Source organism: Clarias gariepinus, chromosome 10 (genome assembly GCF_024256425.1).
Source record: "Clarias gariepinus isolate MV-2021 ecotype Netherlands chromosome 10, CGAR_prim_01v2, whole genome shotgun sequence".
Classification (NCBI taxonomy): Eukaryota; Metazoa; Chordata; class Actinopteri; order Siluriformes; family Clariidae; genus Clarias; species Clarias gariepinus.
In genome coordinates this window covers 25,390,010-25,404,545 of record NC_071109.1, presented here as the reverse complement: position 1 = coordinate 25,404,545, position 14,536 = coordinate 25,390,010, and the positions used below count along the sequence as shown (strand labels likewise).

Here is a 14,536-nt window from a genome sequence, read left to right as displayed (position 1 = left end):
AGTGAATAAGGAATATTGATTGTACAGTAGAGTTAATGCAGGGGTTTCCCTCAGAGACCCTGTACTTAATCACAGACCACAATAAGAGCGGATGCATCGTAAATCTGAGCCGTCTGTTCCGACATGGCCACTAAAGGCAGAGCGCTGTATCACCTTCAGCTCGCTTCCCGGCAGGGGTGACTTGAAGAAATAGGGGGTAGCAGAGAACATTGCAGCCCATTCGTCTGTTTTCTTCGCTTCTTTTCTCTCGTCCAGATGGGGTAGCTGATTTCAGAGTGTCTTCTATTCTATCTCCCTCTCGAGGCCTGAAATGCAGCACCGGGCTCTATTGAACTCAGCAGTGTGTGTCTGAAGTGTCTTAAGCGCCTCTCTGAGAACACAGATATTGTCAGTGTTCCTAGCAGACTTTGCACGCCATGAAACAGGAGAGGAAAAGGTGTCTATTTTAAGCATCATGAAACTTCATGGGATTTTTGTGTGTGTGTGAACTCCCAGAGCACCCAGACATGAATGAGAGGGCCATAAAATAATAACGTAAAATAAAATAGAATAATAAAATAGCCTGAAAGTGGTTACTTGTATACCTTGAGGCTGGGAAACTATGAAGGAAATTTACTTGCAATAATGACGTTACACATGGAGTTAAATCATCACTGGTTTCATGTCCAAACAGAATGTTGAAATGTCATCACACATAACACTTGACTGATCTATTTAACCATGAATCACCGAAAAGAGAGAGAGAGAAAGGAGGAGGAGGAGGAGAAAAACATTCAAATACAACAACAGAAGATATTGATATTAAGCCTTTGACTCATAGGTAAGTGAGTTTTATTAGAAAGAAACTGATAAGCAAATAATACTTGATCATCATGTGATATATAAAATTGGATCAAATCTTATGATTAACTACACAACCTGTCAATATCTGCAGACACCCAGTATTTCAAAATGTATTTTTTTTCCTTTAATAAATAGTCAATAATATATTTATATATACATATATATATACTCAGCAAAAAAAGAAACGTCCTCTGACTTTCAACTGTTTTTACTTTCAGTAAGCTTAATGTTTAAATATTTGTATGAACACTAAAAGAGTCAACACCATAAGACATAAACTAAAAATGTTTCACAATGTGTCCCTGAATGAAGGGAGGCTCAAAATCAAAAGTACCAGTCAGTATCTGGTGTGGCCACCAGCTGCTTGAAGTACTGCAGTGCATCTCCTCCTCATGGACTGCCTATTGCGGACAGTCTGAGCACTGATGGAGGGATTGTGTGTTCCTGGTGTGACTCGGGCAGTTGTTGTGGCCATCCTGTACCTGTCACGCAGGTGTGATATTCGGATGTACCGATCCTGTGCAGCTGTTGTTACATGTGGTCTTCCACTGCAAGGATGATCAGCTGTCCTTCCTGTCTCCCTGTAGCGCTGTCTTAGGCGTCTCACAGTGCGGACATGGCGATTTATTGCCCTAGACACATCAGCAGTCCTCATGCCTCCCTGCAGCATGCCTAATGCACGTTCACGCAGATGAGCAGGTACCCTGGGCATCTTTCTTTGGGTGTTTTTCACAGTCGGTAGAAAAGTCTCTTTAGTGTCCTGCGTTTTTAAGAACTTAAATGCCTACTTTCTGTAAGCTGGTAAGGTCTTAACGACCATTCCACAGGTGCATGTTAATTAATTGATTTTGGTTAATTGAACATGCATGGAAAACATTGTTTAAACCCTTTACAATGAAGATCTGTAAAGTTATTTGGATTTTTACAACATTATTGTTGAAATACACAGTCCTGAATAAGGGACGTTTTTTTTTTTTGCTGAGTATATATATCAGCAACTAAAAACAATTAAAAACACAGCATGAAATCTTTAGTGCCTCTGCCACCTGCGGGGTAAATCCTCATTTCCTTTATACTGTACAACTGACTTGAAACTTTGGGTGGGTTCAAATGGCTTTCAAAAATGGATAGTGTACATGCAATTGGTCAAGACATTCTAGTCCTGAGAAACACTGGGAAAAATATAAACTGAATCTAAACAACATATTTTATTCTATTCTATTCTATTCTATTCTATTGCTTACAATTAAACTATTGGGCTTGTTGTAAGCGCTTTGTATAAACAGAATGAAAATACAGGGTGGGTGAAAAATAACTAGGCATAAAAAATTGGAAATAAAGTCCATAATTCTAATACAAATTTGGTGAAATAAAGTAAGCATCGGTAGCGTCAAGCAGTTTCATTAACTGTCCTTCTAAAGGAAGTTGTTTGGGATATTGCTGAGAACCTCCCGAATCTCCAAGCCTCAAAGTCCTCCAGTGTGCGAGACTTTGTCCTGTACACCTGCTCCTTTCCAAAACACATGGAGTGAGATCTGGACTTCTTGGAAGCCCTTCTTGAGGTCCGCGTCCCAGCCTATGTCCTGGAAAATGCTGGTCTTACCACGCATGCATAATAAGAGCAAAATAAGGTGGTGCACTATCATGCATGAAAATAAGGTCGCCAATGTTCTACAGCCATTCAATATTGCCTAGTTAATTTTCACCCATTCTGTAGTAACGAGATAAAACTGTTGGGGATATCAACTAACATCAACGTTGTGTAACTTTTAAACTGAGCTTTCCCTTTTTTCTTAGCTTCCAAAGCATCAAATGCGACAAAATCCAGCTATTAGTTTAGAAACATCTTGCAAGAACAGGAAACTTTGGAAACAGCATGAGGAATGAGAACAGTATAAATAAAAGCCTGAAATTAACACTGTCCGTTGCATGGAATTTTTTAGTCAATCCCATTTTTTCTTCTTCTTTTCCTTTTTTTCCCCATATGAATGAATCACAGGACAAGTCAATCTATTGCGGACATGACTGACTTAATTCTCAAAAAAAAATGTCTCTTGTATAGAAATCAGACATAAAAAAAATAAAAATAAATTAAAAGGCAAGGTGTCCTCAAACTTTTGACAGGCAGTGTTAGTAAAATCAACTTATGGTAACAACAAGTTAACAATTATAGAATCTATTAAAACATATGAGGCCAGGATGGAGAGGCTGAATGATTAGAACCTGGCACTCTAGGGTGGGCGTGACTTACTTGCAGGACAGCTGGTTTATACCGTGTATGAAATAACAGTCACCACCATTGACACAGTATGCCTTTTCCGTCTCATTGCACTTTCTGGCATGGCTGGAGCCCGGAGACAGCGTGGTAGTTACTGTGGAGAGAAACACATATATAATTATCAGCGTGTGTGGCAATCAGTTGTGAAACAGGATGGTATTGCTCTCACTGAGTAATGAAGATGAAGGAGTGAGTCACCACAAGCCCAAAAGCAAAAAAATGACAACGATACCCTTGCCAGAGGCACGTCCAACACTTCATAACTCATCTACTTTGATGGGAAAATGGTGTGAAGATTTCTGTAATTACATTGTATATCTGTATATCTTTCGTATGACATACGGCACCATATTTCATAACACAATTATGCAAAAATCACGATCAAAAGTTTTCCCTTATAATATGGCTTCAGGACAGAAAGATTTAGACACGCGCACACACACACACACACACACACACACACACACACACACACACACACACCACAGTACAGTATCATGACCGTGCTGCAGGCTGAGCTCTACACACTGCCAAGTCATTCTGGAGCCGTCTGGCCATCAGGTCAGGGATGCCACAGAATATTAGCACAGCGTATAGCTTCAAGCAGTGTAGTTTGGACTTGAGGAGATCACATGTGGTACTGTAAGGTATTGCCCGTGCTTGTGAAAGCCATGAATCATAAGTAATGAACTCTTATTTCATGCTACCATAATGAAATACCATTATCATACTGCTAATTTATTTGGACTGAAGCCTTTTTTTTTTTTTTTACCCTTTTTCCTTCCAGTCGCTTACTTTTGAATAGAAATGAATGTCTGTGAACAGAGCAAGTGTTGAGAAATTCTCCTCAAAACTGTTTCTATAGGGAAACTTATATAAAAAAGAACAAGACCCAAGGACAAAATGGCATTTTGTTCAATTTGGGAACGCCAAAATTGTTAGACTAGTCTAATCTGCATGTCTTTAGACTGTGAAAGGAAACAGGAGCACCCAAGAGGGGACCAGCCAAGCACGTGGAGAACATTTTCGCCTGGCTTCAAAATGGAATTTAAAACAAATTAAATACCAAACCTGCCAGATTATTGCTATTTGTAGTGACAAAGTTTTAACTAGAAACACTATGTGAAATCTGAATTTCTACACATTTTATGTGTACATTTTACTGTTTTTATGCTTTCACTGCAAACTAATCCAGTACTTCTTATTAACTTGTATGCCCCAAATCCCCACAAAATTACTTCAAACAGAAAAAAATTATTTTAGACATTTGACCTTGCTGTGACCTTCCTATTGTTTGGATTCATTCCAAAATCTAATCAGTTCATCTGCTGGTTAAAGTGATAATTTCACGTAAACCATGGAAACATAATTTCCCCCTTCACATGACACACCTATCAGAAACTGTTCAGAATTTTTTTTTTATATTTAACTATATATATATATATATATATATATAACAAGACTTTACCATCATGCCATTCAACCCCCTCCACCCAAGTCACAGCTACTTGCATTAATGCATGCTGGATTGTTGAGCCATAGAAGGGCCATATATGTCTATTTAGCCATATGTCTATTTCCCACCATCAGTGGGAAAAGAAGTGGTCTAATTGTGGAGTATTAAGGAACAGCCCCTACAGAGAAGAATTAATTATCCAAGCAAGGTGCTGAGACACAGGCTATCCCAGAGCCCAAAACAAAAATAATATGATTTGGCAGACTTAAGTTACCAATTGTCCTTGTTTTCAAGCAAGGTAAAAACGATCAAGACCACAGAAAATGATGAAATGTCATAATAGACACAGAACAAGAACAAAAGCCTTTAAGTACACTGCACATGAAAAGACTTTATACAGTATCTTATAAAAGGTATTTACATGTAAACCACTCAGGAAAATCACAGGTCTTGTCTGACAGGGGTTTCCCATTAAATCTGTCAACAGACTACACAGAATGTACAAAGATGAATTGGTTATTAAGTAGAATTCTAAAATTCTTCTTTTTTCTCTCCCTTAATCGAATCAGTCCATTTAGTCAAGTCATGTCATGTTTACAAGTTTTTGGGATGGCAAGGTTCACTAATGTGTACTGTATTTGGAAGGGACTGCTGGTAGAAATGGGCTTTTCTATCCTAACCTCCTGGATCTTTAAAGATAAAAATAAATTATTGTAATGTTTAGCTTTTGCCATGCACATTAGATTACTTATTCAATTACTTACTCAATCATTATTATCACAATTACTACTAGTGCCTCCTCGACTGGAGTAGCCGAAAGACTAACAACAACCATATTATACTTATGTTCTATTACTCTCTTCTATTACTTTTAATGTCAACAAATATCTCAAAACTAAACATTTTACAATTTTGTAAAACCAAAGAAACAGCACCACCAATACCCATATGAAAAATACACAGAATGATATACAGTAAAGCAGTGAAGCTACTGTAAGGCTGATTTCCTTCTAGCCCAGACTACCAATTCATGCAGGCTAGCAGTGACTGTTGTCAGATGATGTCAAACACACCCTACAGTACAGTATATTTGACTTTCATTTGGAAAACGAATCTATAACTCACCAGGAAAACGAGTGAGAAGGTGCATGTGAAATCCATTCCAGGTCTAATGAAAAATAACAGTATGGATCATTTACCCTACCATCCTTTAGAAACTAAAAATAGATATTCTGAGTGCATATTGTCCGAAGTAACACAAAAGGACAAACAACTTAACTGTACTGTTTTTGGTAATAAAAGGTCTTGGGGGAATGAACAACTTCAATTTATTAGAATTTATAGATGTAGCCGTTTATTTTATTAAGCGTTTGTATAATACCGCAGCTTGGTACATTGTGATAGATTTGACTTTTTAGCCTTGTTTATTTGTCAAGCATTTGATATATATTGGATATTTGATAGATATTTTTTAAAAGATATTGGATATTTCTGTATGTAATATCACTGTATGTGTGTGTAACATTAATTACCTGACAAAGCCTGGTCCTAACATGGCCCCCTAACTTATATATATATATATATATATATATATATATATATATATATATATATATATATATATATATAATTTTTAGATTAATAGCATACACAGAGATTCACACATGCACAGGATTCACATCCTAGAGAAATCCTCTGTGAACTCAAAAACGTATCACAAGATCTAGATGGCCTGATTTCCCAAAGTTACTAGCATGTCCTATTTCTGTAGGCAAGAAGCAAACAATAATAACTAAGTTTGCTAGGATGCAGTAATATTTCTACAGTTTTTTTTAAGAAGATTCAGTGTCTGCTGGTAGATCTGGTCCTATGCTGAGCTAATTAATTTAGATAATGGTACAAATGAAGTTGTTTGTGCTATGTGAATGTAGAATGTAGTACAGTTTGTTCTATTTGTGTTATATAGAGATGAAAAAAAAAATTTTAGGCTAAAAGAATATTAATTCAATCATATTTTTCACCCTGAAATCTATTTTAAATTTTTAGTAAATTTTTAGAATGTCCGCAGTTCTAACAGCAGGGTTTTGTGCAGGCATATAAAATTGTACATCAAAATTATTGAGTTTGAGTACATTCCTACTTATACAGTATACAGTAAATGCTGTATATCTCACAGTCTTTCAGTCTTGTTTGGTGCATGACAAAGTCATGAGGAAGAATGCTGACTTAACAATTGTCCAGAAAATGGCCATCAAGTGCCGTATCCAAACATATTCACGGAAAGTTGACATGAAGTGAAAAGTTTGATACTGTAGGAAAAGGTGCACAAGCATTCAAGAACTTGGGAGAGCTTTACAAGGAATGAAGCTGGAGTTTGTGCATCAGGAGCCTCCATGCAGAGATGTCTTTAGGAAATGGGCTGCAAATGTTACATTCCTAGTATTTAGTCACTCCTGAATCAAAGACAACCTGGAACAGAATCCATGTTGCTTGAAGTTCTGTGCCCAAGTTTAGGCAGTTGATGACCATTTGGAGAGCCATGTCATGATCGACTTTGTTTTAACAAGTCCAAAGTCACCACAGCCATTTACCAGGCAAAATCTTTTGAGAACTTCCTGTTTGCGTTTGCAAACAAGCCTTATGGGGATGCCAACTTCCTTTATCAGCAGGAATTAGCACCTGTGCAGAGTGTCAAAACTACCAATAACTGGTTTGCTGATCATGATATTACTATCCTCGATTGGCAGGTCAACTCGCTTGACCTAACCCTTACAGAGAATCTATGGAGTATTGACAATAGGAAGATGACCCAACAATACAGATGAGCTGAAGGCTCATCTGTTGTCAAAGCAACATTGCCTTAAAATACTGTATGCCTCAGCAGTGCCTGATCACCATCCAGCATTCATTTACTCATTCATGCTAAAGAGCCCTGACCAAGTACTGAGTACATAAATAAGCATACTTTTTAGAAGTTGATCATTTCTCTATTTTTGACTTGTCTAATATTTTGAGATAGTGGATTTTTTTCATGAGCTATAAATGAAGAGGCTTGAAATATTTCACTTGGGATGTAATGAATTTAGAATACACAAGTTTCATTTTTAAATTAACTTATGAAAAAAATTTTACTCACTCACTCACTCACTCACTGTCTATACCGCTTTATCCTGTATTTAGGGTCACAGGGACGTGGAGCCTATCCCAGGAGGCTTAGGGCCAATCAGCCAATCAACCTAAACTACATGTCTTTGGACTGTAGAAGGAAACCGGAGTACCCGGAGGAAACTCACCAAGCAAACTCCATGAAATAGTTTTCAACAAATTCTAATTTTTTAAAATGATATTATTATAAATAATAATAAAAATTCAAATGCGTATTCAGCTTTAATAAAAGGACCATTTTGGAATGATCTTGTTTAAGGTAAGAATAAGAAAAGTAGGTAAAAGAAAAAGACAAACAACCACTTGAGGCCAAGAGAAAAGAATATAAATGTGTGGTGCCATTTAGAAACACCTCAAGCTATTGTCTTGGATGAGATAAGAGCTTCTATAAAAGACTATGTCATAAGACTATCAGAGAGAAATGTTGGTGGAGAAGTTTAGAGCAATTCCAGTTCTTCACATGCTGCATTCATTATAGGAAATCTCCAGTGAAGTAACAAATGGATCTGCTGGATATTTCCAGGGAAAGCCTTTTTTCCCAGGTGTATGGCAGGAGAGGAGATAAGTCCTGACTATGCTGCCAAGGGAAGTCATATTGGAAGCCCACAGACAGATTACCATATAACGTTATAGTAAGTAGATATTTCTACAGTTTTACAACATTGGGATTTTAATTTCAAGCATATTTTATTTACAATTCTTCTTGTAGCCTATAAAGTGGTATACTCTAGAGACACCGCTTGCTAGTTCCAACATAAAACACTGAAATAGGAATTTCTAGACATATCAAGTATCAACCAAAGAACAGAAATGTACCAATACAAAACAGAATATTACAAAATAAATAGAGGAAAAATGTGCACACTGATGCCTGTTGGGGTTTTTAGGACAAACTGAATGCTTTGATCCTTGTCTAGTTCTAGTCTTTAGAAGACACTTATTTTAAAGGTACAGTACAGTAGTGCTTTAAATGTGAACCACAATGCCTTAGTGGTTATCACTATTCCTTTACACCTTCAGGGTTGGGGGTTTGAATCTCACCTCCCATCTGTGTCTCTTCTATTTCTGTGCTGTTTCCTCCAGGTCCTCCAGCTGCCAGTCCAAAGACATGCAATATAGGTTGATTGTTTTTTTTTTTTTTTACTCAAAATTGCTCATAGTGTATGATTGGTTGTGGAAGTGTTTGCTTGTGCCTTGTGATGGATTGGCACCCTATCTACAAAGTGCCCAGCTTTGTGCCCTAAGTTCTCAGGAATAGGCTCAAGGCTCTACAAGATAAACTATTTAGATGACAAATGGATTTAATTCGGACATTTCTGGGGTTAGTGAATACATTTAAACATAAAACTGAAGAAGAGCATTAAAGAGGAAACTTTTTAGCCCATTGTCAAAGATGCCTCAGAGTTGGGTGTGTGCCTAAATCTTTTTCCGCTCCTCGCTCACTCCAAAGGGCTCACTTGGCGTATAGCCTCCCCTTCAGCAGGTGTGTTAAGGGGCAGGGCTGCTTAATATGGCATGGCTGACAGGAGATGATCATCAATGAACCTAGCTCCGGTCATTAAAAGAAAGGAGTGGAGCTTAGCTCGGGGTCTGGTAATTTGGAAGAAAGGAGAAGCATGGTGGACGTAAATCACAAGAGTGGCATTTGAGCGGAGTGATGGGTAGCTGTGTCAAGGGTAGCTTAGTGGTTAAGGCATTGGACTATGGCTTGGAAGGTCCCAGTTGTCTCTGTTGGGCCCTTAACCAAGGCCCTCAACCTCAACTAGTCAGATGTATAGTGAGATAAAAATGTAAGTTGCTCTGGGTAAGGGTATCTGCCAAATGCCTAAAATATAAAATAGAAATGTGGTGCCATGCACCCCAGGGACTTTGAAGGTTGGCGGACTGTGACCGGGACAGTGGCTAAAAGAGTGCAAGAACTGCTCCCAGCACTTTCTGATGGGAGCCAGCCTTCATGATCCAGTCACTGAGGAGAAAAAGCCTGGCATTGACGCTATGCATTGACGGAATGACAGCTGATGTATCGCATTTGACTCCCGTCTATGGCAGGGCTGTGAGGGGCTCCTTTCTATGGCCGCGACTGTGAGATTTGTGTTGAGGACCCTGCAGAAGCTGCTGCCCACACGGGACCACTACACCACTCTGCCACCACCATCACTTGTCAGCCAAGTGTCTGTATACTGGGCACTGCTTCTGGAACCAAAAGTCCGCATCCTCAATTCTTTCCTTTACCCATAAGACGTCATGTGTCTATGGTGTGCCCCTAGTCAAAGATTGTACACCCATTTTCGTCCCAATTTGGTCATCCCACCCACCAACCCAAGAATCTTCAACTCTGAAAGGCTAATACAGCTGGTCAGATGTATAGATGAATCAGCTTGGTGATTCATTTACTTAATTACAGCTGATTCAACTAACCTTTTTAATTTCTAGGTTCAGTGGATGTGTTTATGTGTTCATTGACGTTGGACACCCCTATATGGGTGGCGATCTCAACCCTGCAATGTTGAACCGCAACATTTGACTGACAAAAGAGAAAGAGAGATAGAGATAGAGAAAAAGAGAGCGATTAATGCCATTGCTCCAACAAAGAGAACATGGGCAGTTTTGCTACCTGCTGCAGATAGCTGTAGCATCCTCAGGATTCGAGTTCACGAATACAACACCAAGAATAAACTTAGGCACAACATAGAGGAACAGACATCACAATGGTATTGATAAATTAATATATGTGATATTAAGAAATTTATTTTAAAACCAATTAAGGAATAAGTATGGAAAAATAGAAGAAAATAAACTAAACTAAATGAGGGAAAAAAAACTAATGCATCTGGGTGTATCTCCTGATGCAGATGTGCACAGTGTGCAACCTCCTCCAACACACAGGTGCTAGAGGCCAATCTGTGTGCAGAGTCTGTGTGAGTGTGTGTTTTATAATGATCCTAATTGTGTTTGTGTGAGTGTGTGCGAGGTTGAGAGAGAGAGAGAGAAAGAGAGAGAGAGAGAGAGAGAGAATGTGCATGTGCTTGGAAGTGGTTGGTGAATAAATGAAGCAACCCAGCAGCAGGTGTGATTGGCAGGTGTGTCTCAGCAGAGCAGTGCTGTAAGTAGCTCTCAGAGCTGGACTAGCATTAGGGGAGAAACAGAACAACCTCGTCCTAATTAGCTAACGAATATATCAACACACACTGACACACAGAAGCAGAGGGAGTGAGAGAGAGAGAGTGAGAGGGGGGTAGAGAGAGAGAGAGAGAGAGAGAGACCAAAACACAATAACATCTATCTGCTAAAGGTCAAATCCTGTTCAAGTAGAGAATATGAAAAAAAAACGAGAAGGATAGCAGTGTATAGACTCAAACTAACATCTGTGTTCAGAGAACAGAGATTTGTCGTCGGACAGGACCAAGCCTGGGACTTAGCTGCATGTTAAACTCTTTATGCAAGCAAAAAGAAAGAGAGACAACTCTTTTTTTCTTTTTTAACATGGCTTCTGTATTTTCACTGCTTTCATTATTATTTTTTTTTAATGACCTAGAATGGAGTCACCATCACTGCCTGTCTCTGTTTATGCTCTGTACTTTTACAGCCCACTCCCTCTCTCTAAATTAGTTGTGGGATGGATGGGGACAGGCAGGACAGCTGTGACTCACACCCAGAAAGAGCACTGGAGCACGAGTGATGGTGCGCGCTGGAGCGCCACAACATTCATGATATTCAACGGTCTTTCATAGCCATGTCCACTCTAACAGAACGACACAAGGGCACAGAACACCCAGGACACATGAAGGAGGGAGAATAAGGGAGGAAAAATGGGGGGAGTGAAGAAGCACGGGTGCAGGGAGGGAGAGGACAAGGAAACTGATTATAGACAATTTATATATATACTGTATATATATATATATATATATATATATATATATATATATATATATATATATACAGTATATATATATACAGTATATATATATATATATATATATATATATATATATATATATATATATATATTATTTTATAAAAGAATGATTGTTGAATTATGACAAGAGAGACAAAAATCAAAATGTACTTGTAAATGTTTATTTGTTGGGACAGATTTCTTAAAACTGATATATTAAACTGTTAGCGGTAATCTAATGTTTACCTACAGAAAATTTTCCTATCACTGGAATTTACCTATAGTTTACATCGCTATACAATACTGTATACAACTCTGTATCCACCTAAACATCTGTTATTTTTAGCTTTTCGTAGGCTGAATCCCAAACTGCTTTCTATACAAAAAAAGCCCACAATATAGTTTTTAACAAAAAAGAGCTGTGAAGACTACATAGTGCCTGCAGGAATTAATCAAGTACTGTTTGGTTTTTCCATATTCAATTAGAAAATAAATTAATAACTAAAATATGAAAAAGTATTTTCTAACACTTTTATGTGTAATATATCATCATAATCATAATATTCTTTTCTTTACATATGAGGGGCATTTAAGTCAAATTATGTCTTTTGATTGTGCAGTTTATTTTAGTTTTTTATTTTTAAACATTCTTTTTCCATATAATCCCCTGCTACATGAATGCTCTTATCCTAGTGTTTTACTAGTGCTGCGAAACCATCAAGGTATAAAGTTTTGGTTAGGACCCCCTCTTTGAATTACATGTGTTTTTATGTAAAAAAAAAAATCATCTGATCACAGTTCATCAACATGTAACTTTTTTTCACCATGCCATTATTTATTTAACAAAAATAAAGCCAAAAAAATAAAAAATAAACAAGTTGGCAATACAATATACCCCCTTACTGATTCCACATGATTTAAGAGGGTACTGTGAGTTGCAGTCAGGTGCTGCTAATCATCAGTCCTTGATTAACTAACGATCAGCAGCTGTGTAAACCTCTTATAAAAGCAGAAATATGAGTAGTTTGCTGGTCTGGAACATTCAGTGTGTGTTAACACAATGCCAAAAGGGAACGTCAAAAGCACTGGTCTTTTAAGAACAACTGTTAATCGATGTGGAAAAATTTATAAAACCATTTCCAAACTACTTAGTGTTAATCAACCTACAGTGAGAAAAATGATTCACAAGTAGAAAGCATTCAAGAGAGTTGCCAACATCCCAGCACATTCACTACAAGGTCATGAAAAAATCAAGTTTTAAAATGGCCTAGTCAAAGTCAAGACTTCAACCCAATTGAAATGCTGTGGCGTGACCTTAAGAGAGCTGCGCATACTGTAAGTGAATGCCCAACAACTTCAGTGAACCGAAGCAGCGTGATGAAGAATAGAGCAAAATCCATCCACAGCGATGTGAATGACTGATCATACGGTCATACAGGAATCGATTACTTTAAGTTATTGCTGATAAAGGTAGATTTACAAGCTATTGAATTATAGGGTATGGAACATTGCCTACATGCCTTTTTTTCCATATAAATAATGACTCGGTGGGAAAGGTTATATGTTGCTGTTCATCTGCAGCTGTATTTTCCTAATACCGAGACCCGAGACCTGCTTCAGTCCAGATACTAAAAATTAAACATGGGTGTACTAACTTTTACAAGTGACCATATGGCAGAGCCATGATCAGACTGCCTGCTTCATGTCTGGCCTCTCAAGTATTCCTTTAACGGCACAAACAGGACTGTACCGGGGATGTGTGTGATAACTACTACCGACTTCCTGTAACGCGTAAGTTGTGTTCGTAATTACTGTTTGTAGGGTTCCCATAAACTAATGCGTCTCTTCAAGTTTCCTACAAGTTATCTGACGATTTGTATCAGGCGTTCCACTAGTTCACAGTGGATTGTTCACAGGAATAATAGCAGTGGGCTTTGAGCCACTTCAGTCAGAATCGTCATTCGCTGGTGTACGACCTTCTTTAAAATGTTTAGTATACAGTTGTTTTACCGCAGCTAAGAATTTCATCACCGTACTGTGCTCGTCTTTGATATTTAATAAGTTTTACACCTTTGTTTCCCAAAAATTTAAGGATACAATTTTTTTGGCTTGAACATTTCTCATTTGTAAATATTAAAATTTATATTAAATACAAAAAATGTGTTCAAATGTGTTCAAAATGAAGGCAGAACGGTGGTGTAGTGGTTAGCACTGTCGATTTGCACCTCCGGGGTCCGGGTTCGATTTCCAGTTGCATGGAGTTTGCATGTTCTTCCCGTACTTGTTGGATTTCCTCCCACAGTCCAAAGTTCTCCAGATTAAGCTTAATAGCATTCCCAAATTTCCCGCAGTGTGTGAATGAATGTATGACTATGTGTGTGTGCCCTGTGATGGATTGGCACCCTGTCCAGGGTGTACCCCGCCTCGTAGCCTAAGTCTCCTGGGATAGGCTCCAGGCCCCCCATGACCCTGAATAAAGGATAAAGCGGTATAGATGATGAGTGAGTGAGTAAGTGAAAGTATTCAAAAAGAAACATTTGATCTATAGATCTAAAAGAGAGAGAGAGAGAGAGAGAGAAAGGTTTAGGGATGTATAATAAAATTAATGAAACATGCTGGAATTTGTTTCATTCTATTTACTGCTTATTGGTCTAAAGACTAAAAGTGTCCAGAGATTCCTAAAGAGACAGAAGTCAGGTAAAAAAAACAACACAAAAAAAAAACTTTATATAAAACAATCTGTGCGTGGATTTTATGCATGTGTGCCGCACATTTCATATTAACATTTTGAGGCTAATACAGGACAGAAACTGACCTCAGTTCAATGTTTAATATTCTCCATAGATCGAGTTGGGAGGCAAACGATTATGTGAAGAAGATACAGCTCTCGGGGAAAAAT

The 14,536-nt window shown here is 38.0% G+C and overlaps 1 protein-coding gene across 1 annotated transcript in view; it reads right to left on the bottom strand.

Annotated features, from left to right (window-relative positions):
* Positions 1–14,536, bottom strand: part of nrg2b (neuregulin 2b) — a 71,221-nt gene that overhangs the window by 13,214 nt on the left and 43,471 nt on the right. Inside the window, exon 4 of the mRNA XM_053505452.1 lies at positions 3,095–3,215. Within this exon, the coding sequence (XP_053361427.1) occupies positions 3,095–3,215 (121 nt within the window). The remainder of the gene's footprint in view (positions 1–3,094; positions 3,216–14,536) is intronic.